The sequence below is a fragment of the Opisthocomus hoazin genome, chromosome 11 (assembly GCF_030867145.1).
Source record: "Opisthocomus hoazin isolate bOpiHoa1 chromosome 11, bOpiHoa1.hap1, whole genome shotgun sequence".
Classification (NCBI taxonomy): Eukaryota; Metazoa; Chordata; class Aves; order Opisthocomiformes; family Opisthocomidae; genus Opisthocomus; species Opisthocomus hoazin.
Window position 1 is genome coordinate 5,993,064 of NC_134424.1, and position 25,248 is coordinate 6,018,311.

The window sequence follows — 25,248 nt, forward strand, 5'->3', positions numbered from 1 at the left end:
CGAATGTTGTGAAAAAGACACTATTTTAAATTCTGTTTTATGTAACCTGAAACATCTCTGAGAGCTCGTGGAGATGTTTGCATCGTGTACAGAGAAGGAGCGGAGCCTGGAGCAGTGGTCCCCAGCGCAGGACTCGTCAGGGGTGTGTGGGCACCAGAAGCCTACAAGTTAAAAGCACAGCAAAAGCCAGAGCAAAGCCCCATCTCCCACAGAAACAGGTTACACAGAATCACAGGCCTAAACGTGGCTGAAAACCATGGCTTTAAAACCAGGTTTTTGCTGGCTAAACCACTGTCAGCCAGCACAGGGAACTCATCTTCAGCAAAACATTTAAGCGAATCCTTAATGTTCAGTGTACCATGGAGTTCAGCTTCCTGATCCCCTCATGCAGGCAACGCAAGACTCACAGACAAGCAGTAAAACCCTTCAGAGACCTGCAGATGAAAATAATCAGTGCAAGCCTCATGTGTGTAGCAGTGAATGAGATAGGAAGCTTGGTCTGAAGACAGAATGAAGCACAAGAGCCTCAGTTTCCCATTTTAATAGATAATTTTACTGATCAAACTTCAGTACTTCTTTTAACTGTCTTATTTCAATCTGAAAACTAATTTTCAGTAGGGGAAAAGTTCATTACAGACACTTTTTTCTTTCTAGCATCAGCCTTTTTATGTTTGTTTTTGTTTTTCAAGTCCTCCCATAGCATTTTCTTCTTGGACACTCTAAGCAGCTGGGCAGAAGCTCCCTCTCTCCCTGATACATCTTCAGTGATTCAAGTCAGACCAAGCAGAATTAATGGCAAAGTACATTCTTTCTAATGTAACTTCTTTATGGTTATGCCTCTATGTACCAAACAGAACTGGACCCCTAGATGCATCTATAAATATTTGCTACAAATGAAGCACTGTCAAAGGCAATGAGACCATTCACACAGCACCGGGCTGAGTCCTACCGAAAAACTGAAATAGCAAGCAGGGAAAACTTTACCTCATAGTTACCTCAAGTTCATAGCTGAAACTTCACCTCACCAAATGGCTGAGAGTAGTCTCCGTGTTTGACATCACCTGAAGACCGCCACGATGCCTTCCTACAACACTTATTTTATAAGTCACCACATGAAAAAGCTGTTATCCCAGCTGGGAATAATTGGGACTTTTACTGGCAAAGTAAGTGTAGAGAGGTCAAAGCCTGAGAGGATTTTGGAGAAACAGGCGGGGGGGGGGGGGGGGGGAATAAAAAGCCAACCCTGCAAGCTGCAGGGACTCCAGCAAAACAATTTTCTAGTCGGTTAAACTGCCAAAAGCAGTATTAGTCTGTACAACTTACAACAGACTTACTCATAGCCTCTTCCTCCTGGCTCTCAGGGGCCATATTCTGGTACCTGTTTTGAAAGACAGCCTCCCCTCTTTAACCACCTTTTATTAAAACGCTCTTTTTAGAAGCTGATGGTACAGACAGGGCCCTACAGCAGTCGCAGTGGATGTATTTTTTCCTGCTAACCCATCTTCATGGCAACAGCCAGAAATACCCTCCAGTAACCCGTACGTGTCAACAAGCTCCATTACAGCCCAGGATGTTTGGTATAGCAGTTATTTCACAAGCCTCTGGTGGGACTGTAAATTCTGGCAGTGTCAAATACATTTCCTTTTATTACAAAACCCATTTTGAATCCATCAGAAAGATTTCTCATTTGTACACCAGCACTTCTATATTTAGAATATTACTTAGATTACAGATTTATTTTCTCTTCCTGACACTGCAGAAATGGAGAAAAAGGCAGGAGCGCTAGCACAGGCAAGCAGGCAACTTTTCAAATACTGGAAAAGGTTTGAGGTTCTTGGAGAAGCGGACTGTTCCTCTGGATCTGGTCTGATTCACAACTTCCAGCTAAACCACTGTCCCTGACTTCACCCCTCCGTAAAATGGAAACTCTTCCTCTGGCCAGGCTCACCTGTGATGTGACTTGGGGTCTGCTTCAGAAAGCAAAGGGTCAAGCTGTTGCAGGGATGGGGGGTGAAAAATCAAAGGTCCATCAAGTACCCGATCAGGAGAGGACCACTCACTTTCATAACTCCCCATTTCTTCTCTGCTGAAAGCACAAACATCACCTCCCAACCCCTCAGCCAAACTGAGGGGAGCACATCACCCTCACAAGGCTCCCCCAAAGACAGGCAGCCTTTTAGAAGCACTGGACTAAGTTGTTTAAGCATGGACATTGAAGTACATCATGACATGGACTTTGCAAGTCAAATGAAATATGACAAGTAGTTGATGGAAGTACAGCTATCAGTTAATCTAACAACTGAACTAATACATTAGGAGAACGAACCAGGCTCCTGTACATGCAAAGAACACAGTTTGGCACGAGAGACCTCTAAACAAACACCAAATCAAACTAACAAACATGACTGACTGGATAATGACTAATACCCCATTTAATGCAAAGCACCATATAGCTCTTTCTTACAGACTTGGGAGATTTTGATGTCTTTGACTGAGTTCTCCCCACTCCGATGAACTTTTTTCATCAATTCTGCGTTAACTGGCTCAGTTATCTCTGAGTAAATGATATCCAAGCTTTTGATTTCTTGACTAAAACCTGCTCTGCAGCTAGAACCAATACCAAGGCCTACCCAAACAGCTTGGTACAAATAAACTGGGGGAGGATTGCATACATTAGTTCCCAGATCCTTGGATATACTTTTTTGGGGGGGAGAAGGCACTGTTCCAATGGTTTCTTAAAATTATGGCAGGAGAACAGAGTGTGAAGCTGGGTGGCACGTAGCTGCCAACACATTAAGCATTTGCAATGATTCACTAGCCCAGACTTTGACGAGTTGTTCCTGGGTTTGGAATAACTAAAGAAGGAAGTAGACATCCAACCTGTCAGAACTCAGCTCATTGGTACCCAAATTCCAGGTGCTGGGCAAATGCAGGGAATAAGCAGCCTCATGGTCCATCCAGCTCAGCACCCTGTCTGCAATGGGAAAGCACACGAGCCCAGCACCTACCTACGCTCTGCTCCCTCTGTAACCCTCCAGCATCCATAGTCATTAACTAATGGATAGAGCAACCCCAGTCCAGTTTCTTTTAAGTGTCTGGTTTCTCCACTAAACTGCCTCATCTCTTTTTGAACCTACCAGTACCATCCACCTCCACAGCCTCCTGCAGCAATCAAATCCATAAGTTAACTACCTGCTTAAACTTTCTTCTTTTTCTACAAACCTATATTACTGCTTTTTGTGTATTTACTTTTATTTTAACACAGGTAGTTATCTTGTCAAATGATGGAAAAGTGGTCTGCATCTTGAAGTCATACACATTAACTGGTAGAAGAGAGAAGCCAAGAGAACAGCCATCAGCTAGGTACCACTTTGATGGTTCAGCATTCGTATTCAATCTTCATCTAACTTCTCTGTTTATGTTCTTTTTTTGAATTAAAACATTACCATAATTTCCTGTTCATTGAACCCTAACCTCTTTGTCTGCTTTTCCTATCAAACCTTTTTCAGACTTCCATCCTACCCTTCCCCAGAGAAAGTGTCTTTGAAAAGTTTTTATCAAATCTAATGTATAATTTAGCCTGCTCTAGCTATTTCCAGATGGCCTCCAACGCGATGAATTTACTCACTCGACATGAATTTTCCAATAGGGAAGAAATAAATGGAAGCGAGACCGGATTTCTAAAGCAAGAACCTTGCTAGTACCTCAGGAATTACAATACTTCATTTCTTCTTATAAAATCACACAGAACTGGATCCAATTCACAGAGATACCAGACACTCCCAATGACTTCATCCTTGTCTCTAACCCAAACAGCTTTTTCATGGAAAGAGGGCCGCAGCACAAGCAGGTATTCAGACTGCTGGCACACCTTACTGGAATCTCTTGCCTGAAAATCCAGCCATTAACATATGGAGAAATTGGAGAAAGCGCTTCTATTTTTATTACACAACATCTTTTCTGAGTTATCGTTTTCCCTGCATTACAAGGTATTTGGCAAAACAGACAGAAAATCGTGAATTAGGATCAGGAATTACAGAACAGACCTTAGCCTTCCCATCGGTGTGACGGTACATTTTCTCCACAGAATCCTCATTCAAGTTGTGTGTTGCACAGTACGAATACTTCACGCAATTATATTTGAGCCTTTTCTCTGCTTTGGAAAAAGAAGCTCCTGTATAGCACTATCAGGCAGTTCTTACATGAGAACAGCCTGGAAAGTCAGGAGACTACTGGTCAGTAAAGCCAACATTTCTCCATTTTCCTTACAAGTTTTGCCACTTCTCCACAGACCCTGCTTCCTTGGCATGTCACATCTTAACCGGGACCCTACAGCCATCCAAGGCTCTGCTGCCATGAATCTCCGGGCCATAGCGAACCACCACCAGTTACCCCAAGCAGACAGGGCTGGGATCCAGAACCACAGGTTCCTGATGCTCGAGAAGAAAAGCTGCAAGCGGCTCACCAACAACGCCACATTTCTCCAACAACGTCTGCTCAGCACCTTCTCCCATTTACAAAGAAAGGTCCTCAGAGGTACCTCCAAGTGTACTTGCCCTGCCAGCCTCCATCACGTCTGTCTCAAGAGCTCGATCCCAGGCAGGACGCCGACCAGGGTTTTGACAGCAGTGAGGCAGTGGGTGTCCTAGGACTCCTTCCCATCACGCTGACAGCTCTGCCTCATTGTTTCCCCCTGTAGCCATCTGCTTCTCGTGTCTTATTCTCAGATTGCAGATCTGCTGTGAAGCATCCCACCACCTTCCTTCATGCTCACATAGCACCTACCAGCAGCACGGGATGCTGGGTCCCGAGCAGGGATCCTAAGTGTTATAGTAGAACAAGTCCTAACATGAAGAACAAAAGCTGTTTACAGAGGACTTTGTTGTTGGAGCTCCCCAGATATACTGCTGGAAAACTAATGTCATGTTTCACAATAACTTCCCTGACATGTGCCAACGACAGAGGAGCCCTCTTGAACCAGTACAGCTCTAAAGTACCCTGTACCAAAGTCCTAGGTCCATATACAATGCTGCCGAGGAGAAACAAGGTTTATATTCTGATTAATTGCTCAGGATGAAAATATGGGCTCTGACATAATGTAATAGCTATTTTGGCACAACTTTTGAGGAGCATGAGTAAGCAGCCTCTCCTAATTGATGTGCAGATCCTGGAGTGGGTAGTAACTGCATAATAGCTTCATGTTGTCTTCTAAAAGTTAACACAGATGTGAACCCCATCAAACTAGTCCACAGTCACCAGCAGCAGCTACACACTGGAAGAATTTAATGCTCTTTCATCCATTATCAGCCTTTTCTGTCTCCCATGGAAAACACATTAACACAGGACGACTTGGATGTTACAGCTGCAGTCAGCACAAGTGATTCCAGGTCTCACTGGTGGCAGGAGGACTCCAGCAGCCCATCAGAATACCTTGGCTTAACAAGTTACCATCCAGCAGCTGAATAGTAAGAGCAGCCACATGTGCTATTAGGCCACAGCCAACATGTACTAAGACAGCTTAGCTCAGTCTACGGTCAAAGAGGTTAGCATTAACTGCATTACATCATATTTGCTATGAACCAGGACTTTGCACACAGATAACTACTGCAGTATAGCTGACATCAGTAAATTATTACACAGAATTAACTAAACTGTGCTTGAGCCATAAGGCGATTAGCTCAGCGAGCAAGTATGTTTGGGATGTGGTTCCTATGGAGTAAGCATAAAGCTGAAGAAGAGAGTCCTGGCAGGTTACCAGACCACTGCCACTACTGCTCATCCATTCCATAGATTCAGTACGTTAAGAATCAGTCATATAAAGTCATCAGACTGGACTCATTGGTAAAGATGTCACTGACTGTAAGCATGGTACTTGTCACACTTTCTACTGGAATGCTGTTTTTGATACAGCAAAATTCAGCCGCATACAGAAAACCAACCACAGACCAGCAACCATACAACTCACACATCACTTTTACCATGTTTTTCTAAGGTCAGCAGTAAGACTTTATGTTCCAACTAACCCAACATAACCGCAAGCTGCTACGGAAGGAGGAGTCCTGCCTTCCCACAGCCCTGGTTCCCAACCCTCCCCTTGGTTGGGTCTTGCAGCTGTGTGGCCGTAGCACAAGCCAGCTCTAAGCAGAGGGAAAACTTTTCTTTTTTTTTTTTCTTTTTTTTGAGCATGTGCAGTCCTTTCCCATTGAATCAGTGAGCGAAACCAACTCTCCCTGCAGCCATTCAGCAGCCAGCTCCATCACGGGGTGCAGGCTGAAGGCACGGATGGGCACAGCCGTATCCTCCAGCAGCAGCTGAAGCCAGAGGAGATCAGGCCCAGCACAAAACCACGCCCCGCGCAGTGCATAGTCCTTCTGCGGCCTTCACAAGGTGAACTTTCACCCCACATTCCTGCCTTGGAAATAAAGTAGTTAAGCAAGTGATAAGAGGTTATTTTTTCCCTTAAATCACTCAAATGACAGAAAAGACAAAGCGTCTGATTTCATGTATCTCAGCTATAGAGGAGATGGCTGTGGGAACACTGAGCCTCCTGCATCTGCCTCTGGAATCTGCTGGAGTAGACAACACCAAAGAGCTGCCAGAAGTGCGCTTTAATGTGAGAACGCACATCACAGAGCGAAAGCTTGGTAGGCAGGCATCCGCAGAGCAATACTTTGTGTTCCTGGTCCAAACTGGCCCTCTGACACAGTCCCTGATAACCAGATCAAAAAAAGATGCACAAAACCACATTTTGCGCATGCCATGTTCTCTAGAAATGAGAAAAGCTGCCTCTTCTCCCTGCAGTCACCCAAAAACTCTGGGCAGCAAAACTGGCGCAGTCTGAGGCGGTCTGAAGGCCCACACCCGATATCCAAAGGCAAGTCAGCCCATATCAACTGATGTGATGCCAGCAGCCCAGTCCTGAAAAGCATGGGACTTCCCAGCTGGCACACACTCCACACGTACACGCCACAAACCTGACAATTCTAGGAAAACTCAGCCTCTTTCCCTTTGCATAGCAGCTCTGCTCTTGCAGAGGGGAGCAGCAGTACGCAGCTATACTCCAATGCTGGGAGCAGTTAAACAGTCCTCTTGCCAGGAAAACTGGGGACCACTTCTTCTTTGTAGCAGTAACGGCTGTGGTAGGATGTAAAATACAGGCACAGCAGTAGGAAGAACGCTACCGGATAAATCACAAAGGCCAGGGCAATTTCTGTGAAGCGACTGTGCTGCCTGCAGGTATAATTCTCCTTCCATGTAGCCTCCCTCCAACAATAAATTCATCAGAATATGCTGGAGCTTGGGTTCAGTCTTTAGTTACAACAGAGAAGGGGATCTCAACCATCGGTCCATCGCACCCAGTTGAACTAGGGGTCCCTCCACCTTTTCTCCCAGCCTCCGTGAATGCCTCACACCTTCTGGCAGTTGTACTGTCATAGCCATCCAATGTCCAGATTTCAGAAAGGGCTGTACAATAAACCGAAGTGCAATAAAAAGTCAGTGTGCAACAACAGAAATCCCAGCTCCATTACTAAGTCCCCATTTAATTCAGAACATGCCTTAACCATGGAAATGCAGAGAGGTAAGGCAGTGCCTTCAAAATGCTTGTCATTAAGATCTCAGCATCTAGCACAGCTCTCTGTAAACTGCATATAATCCAATTTCTGCACTACCCTGTTCCACTTTCTCATTACTGAATATCTTTCATGTTTTAATTCACATGACATTAAATTTGCTGCACTAAACGAGCACCTTCTGAACTCCAGAATAAAATGGAGGTTAATTACTAAACCAGATTTTTAAGTGAGAGTAAAACTCTATTAACGCCTAAAGCAATGCTAAACTTGACAACTTAATTGAAGTTAAGCATTGCAGAGTTAAACTGCCCCAACAGCTTTATTCAAGCAGCAGCTCACGCAGCGAGACCTCCCAGGATCCCACGTTTTACCCAGATGACGGAGGACAGGACTCCTCCTGCTCCCGAACCCTGCATGTGCAGTGCAATACTCAAGCGGGGTTTTGAGATGGCCTTGGCAGCAGGTGCCCAGAGCTCTGCCCCCACCTGCCTTGTGCACACCACTGAGCCTTCGAATAAACGGGGGGAGACAAACAGAAGCGATGGGGTAAAAGAACTCTCACTCCAGGCACGGGTGAAGGCAAAAACTATCGTCAAGATCTGGCAACACCCAGCATTTAACCGGTATTGATTTTGTCACCGAGGCACCTAACGGCTAACTAAGCCTTACAGCACCCTGGGAGCGCAGATATTGCTGCACACCATTTACCACCCAAAGTCACTCTCATTTATATGAGAGGCTCGAAAGGACTGCATAAACACATCATCGGCCTCATCTGTAAGCTTAAAGTAAGAAGGACCATTGAGCCTACTGGGTCTCAGGTTTGCCATCTAGAAGCTCCGAACAATGAGCAATCTCAAGTCTCTTCCCCAAAAAGCGCTATTCTGGGAAAGCACCCTTCACTTTCTGCTTATTTCTCAATAGTTATTGGAAATGCAGAAGGAACAAAGTCTGGAGCAGTAAACATGGTTTATTTTCAATACTTGATGTTTTGCTATTGCCAGTCAACTCCACTTACCCAAACATGTCAGAGCTTGACAGTACAGAGAAACGAATGCAGGCTCAGAAAATACAAGCTGGAGACTCGATAGTCAGCACACGTTCATTGCTGTGTGACACCGAGCGAATCAAGTAAGACTGCTATGGCATGCCATAGCACTGGACTCTTACTTGCCAGTGACAGCGTCATTCAAGATTGCTATTTAATCACTACACTTCATTTTACCCTAGAAGGTGCCTCTGAAGTAAACTCTTCCAGTAATTCCAGTACACTTTTTTTATGCTAAAGAATGTATTTTGCAAGATCTTCAGTTTGTTGGCCCCTGAAGCTGCCAAAAGCAATCTGCAGAAAACTGCAGTGTAGTCCTAGATCACTGCGTGATGCAGGACAGTCAAGGCAGGATCAGTCCTGACTGAAGCTTAGATACTCAATTCCACGTATTATTTATTTAATATAGCTTGTCAGAAGCATATTGCACACTGTCCCGATGAGCAGACACAGTTGCAGGTTACAAAAAGGCACTTTGTGCACAGCACACCAAGGAACCCATTCTAGAATTATCCCAGAGCATGAAATGGCCAAAGTTCATGTTTACTATTTTAGAAGCAATTTTGACTTTAGTGTATGAATTCACAGCAGACAAGTTGGTGCTGGTGCATCAAAGACCTGCAATATTTTAGTCAACAGCCTCGTGGAATTATTATACACGTTAAACAGTCCAGATAACATCGCAAGCGATGAGCACCTGTCAAATGCTTTGCACAAACACCACCAAGGTAGAGTTCTGCAGCACTGGACACAACCTCTGCACTGAAGCACTTATTAAGTGTAACGTTACGTTATAGGGTGCTTTGCATCCAGCCGCAATGGGGAATGACAGAGCTAGAAAACAGTTTGTGTCAAACAAGATTGAATCAAGACAAGGAAGAAAACCTGGCGGCCTTTGAGCCAAGTCTGAACAGGACGCAGAAGTTTTGCCCACCAGGTCTTTCACTATGCCTGTACAATAAATTCACTTTGGGACAAAATGCAGCAGTTTACTTAAGAAATACATCCCCTTGCCTTACTTAGAAAAGCAAAGCTGAAGGAGTGCAACCTCCTGCACACGTCGTCTTGTGCACACTACAACACACAAGTTGAAAAATAGTTTATGTATGAGTTATGTATAACTCAAAAAACAAAAACCCCAAACAAAACCAACACACTTTTTTACTGTAAGGGTCATCAATACTGCAATGGGTCACCCAGAGAAGTTGTGGTCTCTGTCTTTAGAGATACTCGAAACCCAATGAGACATGGCTTTGAGCAACCTACTCAACATGATGAGCAATGGAGCTGGACAAGATGATCTCCAGAGCTGTCACCTCAATGATTCTATGATTCTATATAGCCACTGGGAAAAACTTAAGACTGTTGGAAATTCTAAACTTTCAGAACTTGTCCACATGGCACCCAATATTAGACTAACAACACTGCGGTTGGCTTTGAGAACGACCTAGTTTGGATTCAGAAAGTTGCAGTCATATACAGCTCCTTCTTCAGAGGAGCCACACAAGCACGATCACAGCAGGCACATGCACGTGTGTCCAAGTGCTCAAGGAACTGTTTTTCATGATTTAAACATGTACAAATTTAAATACTCAACCTCTCAAATGCCTAAAACTTTCCAATGCCGAGAACGTGAGCACTCCTTTCACCCCACTTAAAAAACACAAAAACAAAAAAACAACCAACCCATAAAGCCAAACCCATAAGCCAACGCTGTCATCAGGACATCAGAAACCAAATGGGCAGTTAAGTCTTCTTAGGAGGAAGGGAAAAAAAAAAAAAAAAAAGAAGAAAAACCTGCCTGATGGTGCTCTTGCTGTGTCAAGCAGACTATACTGAAATTTAGTTAATTCTGCATCTCGTTGAAAAGATTATGCACTTCTTTTCTACTGAGATTTTTTTACTTTTCTAAGTAGTATTTCAACAAAAGTGGAATATATTAAAACCACAGTGTTAGGCTCAAAAGTACTTCAGATTTAACAGCTTGCCATATGCTGAATGCTTCTCCCAACCCAGCAACATATCCAAACCATGAGCTCAAACTCAAGCACTCAAGTCTTGAGCAGCACAGCTCACATGCTTAAGGTTTGCTGGATCTGGGTACAGCACTCCCATGTTTGTTACAGCCCTAGGGCTGCAACAAGTTTAAACTTACGAGTATAAAACCAACGGAATTATTTAGTATAAACACATGGAAGCGTTGTTTAAGCCCGGTCTCTTTCAAAGAAGCCTCGGCACAAACGCTGGATGCTTTCTTCATCTTGCAGCTCCCGTTATCCCAAGGATTCAAGTACGTCAGGGGGGAATAAAAAAGCACCAATGGCAGGCATTTGCTCAGGGAGAATGTTTTTGGGAGAGACTGTATATCATTTTAATATTTCGATTACTTTTACAACTTCAAACAAGCCCAAGTTGTTTCTAAAATTCCAGATCATAAGCCAGCACATAATTACCTCCCTGAATTTTAACTCGAATTCTCATCTTCGTCTAACAAGATGCCAGGAAAAGAGCCTGTTACAAAAACTTTGATAAAATTCAGTTAAATTATCCAGATGGTTTTCATTCCACAGAAAATACTCAACCAGCAGTTTGCAGACCACGGTGTTTTCTAAATACACAAAATAAAAAGAAAACAATACACAAGTGGAAAGTACAAATACTGAGCCCGTTGTATTATTTTTCCAGCAGAAATGCAACACAATCAATACAACCTTGGCGTTCCACAGCACCTGTCTTCCTGCCGCCAAGGCTGCTCTGCAACTGTAAGTGCCACTAACTCAAGTGCACACAGTTCCTCATTCAACCACTCAGTTTTTCCAATGCTACATGCAGAAAGGAGGAACTGTGTTTCCACCACAGAGCCCCCAAAGCCAGGCACTCCCTACAGCACTACAAGAAGCCAAACAGCACCTACCAAACAACCTATGTACTTCGGATGACTCCGCAAGCAGACAAATCTAGCATTTCTCCAAAGCACAGCCTGATTCTGTAGCTCTTAAATACAGGGAAAACTGTCTTAGACTGAATAGTGATTACAGAATTGGAACGCCAAGAACTGTGAAAGTCCTCGCCACAAAAAATAAACCCACTGAAAACAGACAACAAGGACAGATACTGCAATTTTCTGGACTGTGTTACTTAATAAACCTCAGTGTAAAGGTATTAAATTACAGATGGGAAACATGCATCAGATAGTTGCATGACAACACCAGCAACCATTCAAATAAATCCACCAACAGTACAATCAGAAAACTGATCAGAAAGATCAGCAAGAGATGAGCCACGAAAAAAATCTCTCTGCAGTTACAGATGGATATTCATCCCTTTTACATGGCATCTCACTAAAACGTTTCATAGCAACGGGGCAGGAGTTATCAGATAGCAGGGGATGAGACTGGTAACCATACAAACCAGTACTATGTTCCAGCTCATAGCACACCTCAAAAACAAGATGAAAAAACAGGCTAGGGAGCAAACCCAACACTTCAACTAGAAGGAGCTGTAAAATATCACTACAGCATTTCTTCTTTAGATCATTATTATGTTTTGTCCTGCAGTACTGCTGGTTTTCCACATCAGCCAGCCAGGACAGCACAGACAAGAGCATCACTGCGATCTGCTGAACACTGCACCATATCGACAGCGCATGGAAGCTCTCGCAGTCCTCTGGGAGAGCGGGACCTGTCATCTTCCATACGCCTCTGTCTCTGTGCCTACCTAAGACAGCTGCAATGCCCAGGCTGCCCAGGAGCAGCTCTGGGTGTGAGAACAGTGGGATTACCAGCCGAGACTGCAGCCACCGTCAGAGCTGCTCCGGGCCGCAGCTCACCGCAAGAGCCACCTTTTCTCCCCAGCCTCCTTCCATCCGGCTGGGACACAGCGCAACACTTGGCGCGACAGAACGGGATTCAGGAACATGAGATCATTGGACCCGATCCTCTGCAGCCTTATTTATAGTCTCAAGTGGTGCTGCAAGGCAAAAGGCCAAATGGTCAACCATTTCAGAGAGCAAGTCCCTGAAGATCCCACCCGAGACCCCAGGACACAAACCCCCCTCGGATCAGTGTGAGAGATCACCGCACACACTGCAGACCCACAGGAGGGAAATTGGGTGCTATGGAGATGGTGGTACCCCAGCACAACTCTTACAAGCACCTTCATTAGAAAGCCTAAGTGAGGGATAATTAACAGTCTTCTCCACAGAAGAGGACTCCTTTGGAATGACAGTAATTACTGCCTGCTCGGAGGGATCTCTCCCAGAAAGCAGGAGGCTGCTGTGAAGGCAGGGTGGCCGATTCCTTCGGGAAATACCAAAAAGGCTGCAAGAAAGACCCTCCCCAGCGCTGCAAACACATAGCGGCAGCAGGCCTCTTCCAGCCAGCCCTGTTTTCTTTGCAGGGGCAGCTCCAGCACCTCCAAGAGGCTCGCAACAGGCAGATCTGCTCCATGCTTTTCTACACTACGCAACCCTTTGGAAAACAGAAAGACCTTGCTGGCCCACAGCATCTTCAGGGCGAGCAGCTCCTGCAGCACAGCTCTGTACAGTAAGTATCAAAAGCTGTATTAGCTGGGAACCAAATTATCACTTGCAGAACAGTTTTGCAATTAGATTGAAACTGTAAATTGCGCAACAAGCTAAATCAAAAAAACAAGTTCATGACAGAGACATAATCTTATTTCATCTCCTGCCTTACTCACTTTACTCCTCTGAAGTAACCCACTTCTAAACAGATCCAAGCTTCTCTTGCTGCACCATGAATAATTTCACATTCCTAAAAAGTTCAGCACTCTCAAGAACTGATGTATATTGGTCTCCACTGTTAACATCCACCTTTACCCAACAGCTTCCTCACCAATATACACCGCTCAGAGAGGCTCTTTGGCCGTCGGTACCATCAGCGAGTTCATACCACCCTTCAACTTCTTTGTCCTCCTGCAGCAATTCAGGAACCTCTGGGTCCCAAAACCCTAAAGACGTTTTCCCTTCATCCAGCTACCTGTGCCCCAAGTATCACCACTCGTATTTCAAGCAGGTCCCCATATTTCACGCTGTGACCCCAATTACAGAGATTTGGACAATTGCCTTTTAGAAACAGATGGAGCTGAAAACCATCTAATTTCTGAGCACGTCTTCCTTGCTTCCTGGCAGAGCTGTTCCACTTTGTACAACTAACTATTTTCTGGAGCAGGGTGCGAACCACCCCAGGCAAACACTTGCTCCCTTGCGTTACACCAAGCCACTCCTGCCTCTACCAGTTCAATGAATACTATACGAGGCAAAACAGACCAGTTTCTGCAAAAGAGACACCTCAAAAAGCCCATGGTTTATTGGCTTGGGCACTCCAGACAGTGGTAGACATGTTCAATCTCATGTTTTGAGTCAGACAGGTATGGAACTCAAAATTTTTGTGTCCTGAGTGGATAAAGCTGGGGTAGGGGGATGTGGTACTACCCACTCTTCCTCATCTCTGTAAGAGCAGACCTGTTTGTGGCACATCACTCTGAGAAAGGTTTAGCAACAGCTTTCCTAGACCAGCAACCAGACCCTCAAGAGACACCATTCGACACCAACACTGGCCTCTTACACCCTTCACTGGCTGACTCGAGCAACCCTCCACGTCAGTTTTCACAAGCCACCTTTGAAGCCACCTTCCCCCCATGCGTTCTGTACGGAGCCTAGACACCTACCTTATGGGGTTTTTTTAATTCCACTAGGCAGCAGCACACATAAAAACGAGATGATGCAACGCTAAACTGAAGTTCCCCGTGCGAATATAGCCCTAGGTGCCCAACAGGATGTGACAGGCGGGCGGGCAGGCGAGCCAAGGAGGAGGAGGAGGTCACAAAATGAGCAGTTGCACAGCACACTACTAATCTTAAATTCCAAACTCATTATGCACAAGCCTAACAAACAAAGGAGCAGCTTAGCAGATTTACAATGTGCCTTCTCGAAGGGTGGAATAATTGTTTATCAGATAGCAACCTTCGTGTTACAACAGCAATAAATAAATAAATGATCCCAGCAACTCTTCTGAACTATGCCACTAGACAGACTGACATCTGGGATGTGCCTTTAGTATGGCTGAGCTTGGGCAGAATTGTAAATATTTGCTACAAACAAAATAAAACTTACTAGGCAGAGCAGAAACCCAAACACAGCAGTTAATGGCATCCCTGGGGACACACGGCAAGGGCCCCACACCCCCTGAACTCCTTCCAGCTCCAACGAACAGCCCGAAACAGTTTTTTCCTCTTTGCTTTTCTGTAAGATCATCCTCTCCTGCATGTGCACACATCTCAGTATCATTCTGATTTCATTCGCTCAGGTTGCAACTGTTCTTTATTCAGGCTGAAGTCCACAAACATTATAAAAAGGGTTTGGTGTGTTCCCTCTACCTCTGCATGCCTGGTTAGGCTTTACAGCTGCATATTATCATGCAGGGACACTTCCAAAGTCAGTCATATTTTATACAAACCCTCTCCTTTATTTACATAAAACCCAAAGAATCCTGAAAGGAAACCGTAAATGTGCACAAAACATGCTCAGCCAGGCTCTCCCACTCGGATATCTCAACGATCCTTTTCCATCTCTACCGTACTATTCCGATTTCCCAGTATGAAGTTCCGGTACCACAACCCTCTCCTTGCCCATATTCCCCACCTCTTGCCATCTGACAGCTTCCAAAGTCTGCTCCCCTGAAACAGTTCCCAGCTGATTTAGCCCCATCCCAAGTTTTGCAGCTGGCTGCTTCTCCTCCAGAAAGAACCACACTAATTCCCATTTTCTGTATGTGTTTACATGTTATGACAGGATGGCTGGCAGTAAGATTAGTAATGATTATTCATCATTCCTGCCTCCATTCTCTGAAGCATCCTTCGTTCGGGACATTCCAGTTGTTCCCACTTGTTACTTCTCTCTGGTCTCCAGATCCCAACACCCCTGTCCTACAAAGTTTCTACCATTCATACGGCAGTTTGTGCTGTCACACACCACGAAAACAAGAAGCGGTGTCTCAGCATCCCAGAGTTACAGGCAAGCTTTAAAAACACAGTATCTGTCACTGGTGTGATTCTTTAAACATATGAAACTGGGCAAGCTTCCAGCACCTAAGTATCTCCAAGCCGATCGACGTCTTTCCAGATACCCAAACTACTGATTTGCACCATGTAAACTCCTTTTCTCGCAGAATTCATCATAAATACATCATTTGACTTAACAGGAGGCTAAACCAGGCACGTAATCCTTGCACACAGACAAACAAAGTTTGCCTTTGTAGGTTGGAAAAGACACAAACCTCCATCCTACTCCCTGCAATGTCAGTGGTCCCTTCACAGGCAGTCTCACAAGATGCCCAAAGAAGACCAGACCCCCCCAGCACCCTCCACCCAGCCACTCCAACCTAAGTAGCCGATTCAGGTGGGTTTATGACCATTTTGTATCAAAAGAGCAGCACAAACGGAGGCACAACGTACCTGTGAAACTAGATCACCAGTTTTTGGCGAGCATTTAAGAAGGATGAATCCAGTTCTTCCAAGAGATGGGAACTGCCGCATCGTCTCCAATGCGACTGTTTCCAAAGCCGAAATGTCCCTATGAAATACCGACTGCAGGACTGATCTCCAGCTGCCTGACACCGTACCTGTGGTCTTCTAGAGTAAAAGGGTCTGAAAAAGAGGTATTTGTTTGTTCTTGATGGTCATTTCTCCAAGTAACACGGAATGCATAAACTCAACATCTGCAAATGTACACCTGCCTACATCGTAAAGGAATAATCTTCATGGGAAATGATTTCAAAAAAACTTGTTTACTGTTAGAGGCTGTTAATTACAACATTAAAATACTAGCCCAAACCCTACATTAAACTTACATTCTGTTTTACATAGCAGTATAGGTAACAATCATCACAGCAAGCACCTCTGTTGTCTCATGCTGGAAGAAGTAATTATATACCACATCAACACATTTTTTCCCATCAACCTGCCAGTCCAGTCCACGCAGCAGCTGTGAGCAGCAGGTCAGGGTGGGGGGAGCCTATAGAGGGTTTCTACATAATCACTTACCACCAAAGAGAGAAAAAAAAAAAAAAAAGCTATAAACCACCAGACCCTGGCTTGCATGCTTGGCAAAAAGCTGCTAACACAAGCATTACAGCAGCCCTTGCAGCAGAGATGTTACCAGAAAAAATGAGCTCGATCCAGAGGCACTACTAGTGGTTAAAGCAGGCAGTTGTATTGCAAGCCTTCCTTACTGATTTTCACAATTTTTGTACTTGGACCAGCGATACGCACACCATCCTCTTTCACTCAGACACTCCTACATTCTCTTTGAAATGCTTATTTTCAGGTGAAGCCCACAGATATCAACGACGACGAGGGCTTATGCAAGTCGCAAGCTGAAAATCTGGTTAAAGATACTGGGACGGAGCCCTTTCAAAAGGCACCCCAAAATTGCTCGTGCCCATCCACAGCAAGCAGACCCTTGGCATGTCTAATGCTGAAAAATGCATGTTAACTTCTACCTCGGAGATGGGCTGATCTGTTTCAGACTATGTTACAGTCTTTGATTCCAGGGAACCTAAATATTTCAATCTTGACACTCAAAGCAGCATCAGCTTTTTTTTACAGCTGTTGGAGATAAAGCAGTAGCATTGTTATATTATGAATACGCAACAATATTCCTTTTCCTGTGCTGTTTTTCCCCTGCATGAAATGAAGTGCAAAACTACATGCAAGCCAACAGTTGCCCTGTTACTGCTTAGCTGCTGGGATTATTAAAAAAACAAATAAAATAATCACAGTTCTAGTATAATATGATAGCGATGCAATAGTTAACTGTCCAGCAAAATCTGCCGTGCCATGCTGCTTAATCATGTTGTCTTTGTTCCAGCAAAACGCAGTATTAGAAGACAGTGAATTTTACCAAACAAAAATGTTACAACAAATGTGTTTCAAAAACTTTTTGAATCCAAAATAGAACAAGACAGACAATAATGGCCGAGAGCCTGACCAGCTTAATGGAAGTTGGACTCTCATTTTGCTCCCAACACCGAAACGGCAGATCATTCTCGGAAGACTATTAACAGCCAACACACAATTTCAATTTTTAGCAGAAAAGTAAACAGAAAGTTACTTCTTCCATTTCATTTTCAAAGTCTTAAAGCATGTTGATTTAGACAGCAGGCCTAGAAACAGGAGGACAGCATAGTAAGTGTCAGAACAGGTTTCTCCTGTACCCTCATTTTCAAGCAGCTGTACAGATATCTTCCCATTGAACTTCTAATCAGAGAACATGGTGAGAGGCTGAATTTGTTTATAAAATAACACATCTTCAAGTCTCTTCTGCTCTTGTTTCCCAGTGTTCAAGATCGTGACCAAACCGTACAGCCAGAATTAGTTACGCTGCCCACCACCCTACTGGAAGGGGCCCCCAATGCATCACCCTAAGTGCCAAACAAAAACATACACAGCACAGAATACGCTCTGCAATGACTTGTTACTGACAACTGGCAGGCTCACAGCAGCCCCAAAAATTCTGGTCCAGAGGCTTGTGAAATTACCTCCACTATGAGCAGTACCAGGGGCACCCCAGCGAACCATCAGCAGGGCTGCTGCGTTTTATCTTCAGTCATTTAAAAGGCAGAAGAATATATCGATTCGAATTATCACCTGGATTCTGCAAATCGATAGTCGCCAGCTAGGGAAGCTCACCAGAAAGGTACAGATTCATCTCGTGCAGAGTGCATATGTACTTACACACCACTAACACAGCCAGCAGTCCGATAAATAAAGAGAAAACACACATGCATGCTAAAAGGTGCACAGTCAGAGCAGGCAGCGCAGCCCCAATATCTGCGCGCTCTCTGATAAGCCAGCAGCTAAACAAAACCCTCCCGAGGAAAGCAGGCGAGGGAAGCAGAAAGGTGACGTTCGATAGTTCCTATCAAAGCAAATGCTGAACTGAATTTCACAGGCTATTTCTGTTTCCTCGCTAAATAGCAAAGGCCTACTGCAAATAACAGAGCGGGAATTTTGCCGAAGAGGAAAGGTCAACCAGGATCTCTCACCACGGAAAATGCTCTGCGACAGACAGGGAGCAGCACCGGCTCCCAGCACAAAGCAATACAAAGAAATACCGCTTATTGTCTCCACATGTTTATACAATGGAGACTCCAACTGCAGCCTTTCCTTTTAAGACTGTTCTCAAAAATAAAAACGGACAAAAAGATGTGGCGAGGGTTTCCTTCCCAGTGAAAAGGATTTGAGGTGCAGAATAAACATGGGATCAACTCACTCACAAGAACGTTACTGGAGAGATTTCAGAGACGTACTTTTAGCTCTGCTCCCACTGACGTCAGTTAAGACTTTCACCATTGACTTCAGTCAGTGCTAGCCTACGTATCACTTTAAACTCAGCTATTATTACCTTTTCGTTTAAAATATGTAATGTTCCTCCGTAACAGACGGAAAAGTATTTCAGGAACTTTTTAAATCTGTTCCTCCAAGATACTTTTTTTTTTTTTTTTAAACACATTGAGACACGGTTCCTGGATGCAGGCCCATGTGACCTGTTCTAAATAAAGGATATTTTCCACTTCTTGCACAACTGGAACAGATATAAGCAGTAGCTTGAACAAACTGCATTGCAGAACCCAACCAGAATATAAAACACTTGAATAAGATCCATAAATAGCAGTAATATGAAAAGACTACCTCCAATAAGGCACAAACTCAATGTTGAGAAGCCTAATGTAATCAAGTTCAAATTTAATCACGCTGCAAAGTTCATTTACAAAATTAAATTTGATCATCTGCAGACTAAGCCACTTTAGAAAAAGTCCTCTTTAGCTCCAGAGAAAAGTCCTCTTTGGCTCCAGAGTAAGTAAACATTTCAAAAACATGTGCCTCTTTGGTGAAATTAATATTTCCTCAACCGACACTGTGTATTAAAAGGGAAGTTTTCACTAAATCAAGACTTCAACGCTAGCACAGCACCGGGGGGAGTGTTGGGGGGTGGGAGTGCTTTATAGAGACGATGCTAACTGGATAGAGATGAGGTACTAGCTGATATAAGTAAAATATTGGAGGTTTACATTAAAAAAAAAAATAAGCATTTGGACACCAGGAATGATAAGAATTTTATAAAAACAGCACTGCTTCAGTAATGACAAACTCTACATCTCAATGTTATTGCTCATAAAGTAAGAATAACCTTCCTAAAAAACTGCCATGCAACTTAAAAGCATTTCCTAATAATTTTTTCCACTAAAAATACTTCAGTAACTGGATCATTCGGGCGCTTTTTGACCAGTCTGAAAATAAGCAAGCTGGGAAAGGGCAACAGAAAATACCACAAATAGCAGTAATTTACCTGTAAGTACATGGCTTCATTAAGAGCAAGGCAGTAAATTACAACAAGACAATAATTTGCTGGCGCTTCCTAGGTCACGCATGCCGCTCAAATGGACACACATTACAGAGAACCAAAAACCAGAGAAAAGCAACTGAAAACAGAAATTTTTTATTTTTTTATGCATTTGGCGCACCTGGGTTAGTTGAGATCACCCTGCGCAGGCAGACTGTAAAGGCTTTACTTCCAGATACCAGTTTGATATCAAACACATCGTTTTAATAAGTCAAGTGATTTACAGAATCCACATTAGTAGTATGATAGATGTAACTTAAGCCTACAGTGTCCTCACAGCCACATGCAGACATGTCAGGATCTATGTTTACTTTTGGTAATAACTATTTTCTTCAAGTGGTTGCCTGAAAATAAGACTTCATCAATTTCTTTGTGCACTGCTCCTACCAGAAAAGAAACCTTATTTACTTGTTCATTACACAAACACATACATACTTAAGTGTATGTACTTGTAAATTTAAACTACTGTCCTTCAGGAATCCGGCAGGAGAGGAAAAAAGGATGAATGTGAGGAAAACAAAAAAATAAATCTCACTGTCTTACTGGCTAGTCATACACTTCAGTTTCCTCCCACAGTGAAAAGTGACTCTGGAGAAACCAAAGCGACTGCAACATCTTCTCAGTTTTCAAAGACATTCAACCACAGCGAATTCCAGAGAACCCTTAAAAGTATCTAGCACTTAGCACAAGGAGCTAACTTCTCATAAGTCCGAGGGATTTAGCAAATATGGTTGGAACTGATGTGTCTCAGCCCCACGTATTCTCTCCAGCTCCTGTGATTAAAGCTTTCTGCTGGGCTCACATTTTTCCTTGGCCTCTAGCATTCAATTGTGGCTTGGCCTATGTTAGTACAGTATTTACTGCAAAAAGCTTTTATTATTGGACCCCTTGCGGCTTTGGATTGCAGACTTGAATTATGAAATATGGAGTAACTGCGAGGGCACACTGAAGAGGAGAAATCTTTCACTGGATGTCACATACTGGAAAACAAGCAATCTGGGAGGAAGCGAACAGGAGAGTTTTACTGAGTGAAAGACAACAGTATCGGCAGGGCTGAGTTAAACTGGGCAACAAAAGAAGTTTCTTCTTGGTTCAGAGCACCGACATTCTTACGTATTTCTGAGCTGGATGGCTTTTGCTAGGTACTCACAATTTCAGCTGCTACAAGTAAGCCAAGGACGCTTCTCACCTCTTCTGGTTAGAAAAGATCAGAGAAAGTCCTGAACGTTGCTAGGAAATCAGCAGTTCTCACCAGGGAAGAGAATAGATTGCTATTTAGACTCATCCCCTAACATCAGTCATTGCCTCTGCTTTGCCAGCTCCCCAGGTACCTTTCCAGAGCAAGGCTGCGGACAAGACGGTAAGAAAGCAATTCCCATGGCCACAGTCCCATCGCCACACCATGCTGACCCGGTGCTATTCCACTGACTGCTGTGCAATTACTCCTCATTTACACCCACAGGAGAAAGCAGCAGGGTGATGTCAGATACCCTTGATAATCATCAGCCAGTCTGGTTTCAGGCCTGAGCACAGCTGAAGGACTACAGAAGTCCTCTTAGATTACAATCTGCACATCGTGAAGCAAACAGGTTTGTGAGCAACTTTTGCCTCCTGTTATCATCAAGTTTTATCAGCCTGGCTCCAGGGACAGGTTTACATGGACCTGGTAGGGGCCCCTGGCTCCTTTGCTTCTTCGTCTCCCACAAGACTGGGAAGCCAGCCGAGACCCTATCTCGAGGTAAGAGCTGTAGGTGAGCTCGGCAGGCTCCACGCTGAGGTTAACATGTCCATTCACTACCTGCCAGAAAACCCATGGGTTGTTGTTCCACCCTCGGGGAGTAACATCCATCTTCTTGGACGCGTGCGTACATGTGGAGGGACATGAGGCAGACTGGGGCATGCTGGTCACTTCTCCTACCCCACAAGCCCTCCTAGAAACACCAGAACAGATGTTGGCCTGAGGCACCGCTGGGATGTCAGGATGGCCAACACGGGGGTCCCCCTTTAAGCCCACAGCGCGGGCAGTGCTGGCTCTGCAGGAGTATCAGGTAAGGACATACCATGACAATTCAGTCTAGGGAAGTTTGATGTAACAACATCTAGAAGATGGCCAATGACTCCAGTGCTTTGTTACAGAGTATCTTTATTCACTTTCCCCTGCGAGAAGTGAACAACTCAGGGATGCATTTGGGTCCCAAAGCACCAAACCACAGGAATTAAAGCAGATAAAACATTTGTGCAAGGTCAAATGCAGGCCTGCTACCTGAGCTCCGATGCAGACCTGCTACCTAAGCTCCATACCCACACCGTCTGCAGGCATAGACAAACTGCCGACTACAAAGCGGACAACCACACCAGGACCACTCCTGCACACCAGTTCAGACCCGCGGCTGGTGCAAACAGGAGGATTTGATGATGGTGCTGCTGTCACGATCTTCCTCACGACTGCTGCGCTCCATTTGCGACGCAGGCACTGAACCTGAAGCCCTGTGGGTCTCCCAGCTGCCTCCATCGCAGTGGGAACCCACCACTGCTGGTGAACCCACTTTCTCTGCGCTGCCCTCTTCCCGCACATTAGCCTGGCTCCCAGCTAAATACCTGGATAATGGCAGCCTCCCTGCACAGCGTCGGAGGGCAGAGAAGTTCTGGCAGCTTTGGCTAGGTCGGCTGGCCCATGCAGACTTTCACAGCCTGACATCACCACCACTCCGCGCACCATTTCTCCTTAATACCAAAGGTGTGGTGTGACACCAGGCCGCCGTGAAGACAAGCTGCAGGAGGCGGCCCCAGCTCTGCCCGTCCTTGCAGCAGGGACAGCATTTTTAGCATCTTTTACTACAAGAGCTTCAATGTTTCTTAGACACTCAGAGCACAATCAAGAAATCATTTGTTTACTTTGAAGTCTCTCTGACAGGCAGTTTAACCTATGCTTATTCCGGCACAAGTTTTTTAAAAATGTTTACCTCCTCATTTACATTTCAAGTGCACGCACAGATGTGCGAAGAGCACTGCTCAAAACTAAAAGCCACGACGCTGAGGCCAACGACAGGCTTGGTGACAGCCACGACACACTGGCGGGAACAACCCTACGCTCGACGGAGCAGCGCTTCGGGGAGAGGAGCAGCGAAATGGAGGGCTCGTCACCGCCGGACCACCTCGCATGAAGAGGCGGAGGAGGGAGCAACCCGCCATCGCGGGCAGGGGAGATGCCCACGGTGCAGGGGAGCGTTCACCTCCTTCTCCCAGCGTTGGGACGGACGGCGGGTACCCAACCCCGGCACGGGAGAGCAACGCACCCGCTCGCGTCCCCGACAGCCCGTATCGCCGCGACGCAGCCGCTCCAGATAAGAGTACGGGGTGTATCTCGGGGAAAAATAAAACACTCCAGGGAGAAAGTGACGTACCGAAGCGAAAGTTTCCAGCCCCCAAGCAACAAACCCGCTCCCAAAGTCAAAAAACAAACGACCCGGCCCCACACAACCCCACCCGCCGCAAGACCTTGCAGCAACTTTGCAGCCTGGCGCTGCCCCGCCCGCCGCACCTGGGGGGACGAGGGGGGGGGGAGGGAACGGCCGTGAGGGGCGGCGGTGCCCGCCGGCGCCCCCCCCCCCCCGGCGGCGTGGGCTCCCCCGGCGCGGTGGCCATGCCCCGCACGGCCAGCAATGCCCTTTACATAACGCCGGCCCGGCCCCTCCCGCCGCTGTTACGGCAGGGAGCGCTCAATGGCCGCCCCGCCGTGCGGGATGCCCCCCCCGCCCTTCGCCAGCAGCGCCGGGATGGCGGAGGGGGGGGGGGAGCACCTCGGCGGCTCCGACCGGCCCGGGGGCACCGCGTCCTCCCCCCGCCGCCCGGCGCTCGGCCCCACCTGCTCTTGAGGGGCTGGCTCTTCAGCTCGTAGTAGGTCTTGGGCTCCTCGTGGAACTCCTCGCCCACCTCGAAGTCCGGCACGATCCCCGACTCCGCCTGCATCGTCGCCCGCTGCCGAGAGGGAGAGACGGGAGGTTACCGAGCGGAGCCGCGCCGAGCCCAGCCGAGCCGCCCGCTCCCGCACCGCGCAGCGCCGCCGCCCGCCCCGCCTGGGACTTGTAGTCCGCCCCGGGGCCGGCCCGGCCGCCTCCGCCCCGCTGCGCACTACAACTCCCGCCGGGCCGCGCAGGGCAGGGCCGGGCGCCGTCAGCCGGGAGCGCCGAGCCGTGCCCGCCACCTGCCGCCCCCTCCCTGCCCTCGGCCGCCGCCCCGCCCCTCGGCGCTGACGTCACGCGGCTCTGACGACAGCCGGCCGCCCGCCGGGCCGCGCGTGACGTCACGCGTGCCCTCAGCCGCGCGGCCGGCGGAGGTTGGCGTCGTCCCGGCCGCCGCGCTCAGCGGGAGCCGACGGCTGCGGGGCTCCCTCGGCCGGCCCCTGCCCACCGCGGGGACCGGCGGGCGGCTGTGCGTGACAGCGGTGCTGATGTCACGCGTCGCGGCGGGCAGGCGGCAGCGTGGCCTGGCTGCCAAGAAGGCCAGTGGGATCCTGGGGTGCCTTCAGAGGAGTGTGGCCAGCAGGGCGAGGGAGGTTCTCCTCCCCCTCTGCACTGCCCTGGTGAGGCCCCATCTGCAGTGCTGTGTTCAGTTCTGGGCTCCCCAGTTCAAGAAAGATGAGGAGCTACTGGAGAGAGTCCAGCGGAGGGCTACGAGGATGGTGAGGGGACTGGAGCATCTCTCCTACGAGGAGAGGCTGAGGGAGCTGGGCTTGTTCAGCCTGAAGAAGAGAAGGCTGAGAGGGCACCTTATAAATGCCTCTAAATATCTCAAGGGTGGGTGTCAGGAGGATGGGGCTAAGCTCTTTTCAGTGGTGCCCAGCGACAGGACAAGGGGCAATGGGCACAAACTGAAGCAGAGGAAGCTCCATCTGAACATGAGGAAGAACTTCTTCCCTCTGAGGGTGACGGAGCACTGGAACAGGCTGCCCAGAGAGGCTGTGGAGTCTCCTTCTCTGGAGACATTCAAGACCCGCCTGGACAAGGTCCTGTGCAGCCTGCTGTAGGTGACCCTGCTTCGGCAGGGGGGGTTGGACTGGATGACCCACAGAGGTCCCTTCCAACCCCTACCATTCTGTGATGTCAGGCTGGTCCCTGCTTGAGTTCAAAGACCCTTGAGGTGGAAGGTCCTGTTCGGGACTTGTGAAATGATCCCGTTTGCCCTTTCTTGTTTCCTTCAGTTTG

General features: G+C 46.6%; 1 protein-coding gene across 5 annotated transcripts in view; it reads right to left on the reverse strand.

Moving 5' to 3' along the window:
* Positions 1-24,159, reverse strand: part of MITF (melanocyte inducing transcription factor) — a 111,686-nt gene extending 87,527 nt beyond the window's left edge. For 2 of the 5 annotated variants that reach the window (XM_075432654.1, XM_075432653.1), the window contains exon 1: positions 23,910-24,157. In XM_075432654.1, coding sequence (XP_075288769.1) covers positions 23,910-24,013 — 104 coding nt within the window. In that variant the 5' untranslated portion in view covers positions 24,014-24,157. Of the gene's footprint in view, positions 1-16,095; positions 16,178-23,909 lie in introns of those variants that run through there. The other 3 variants (XM_075432652.1, XM_075432656.1, XM_075432657.1) reach the window with 3 other exon arrangements.
* Between the last annotated feature and the right edge of the window lie 1,089 nt (positions 24,160-25,248).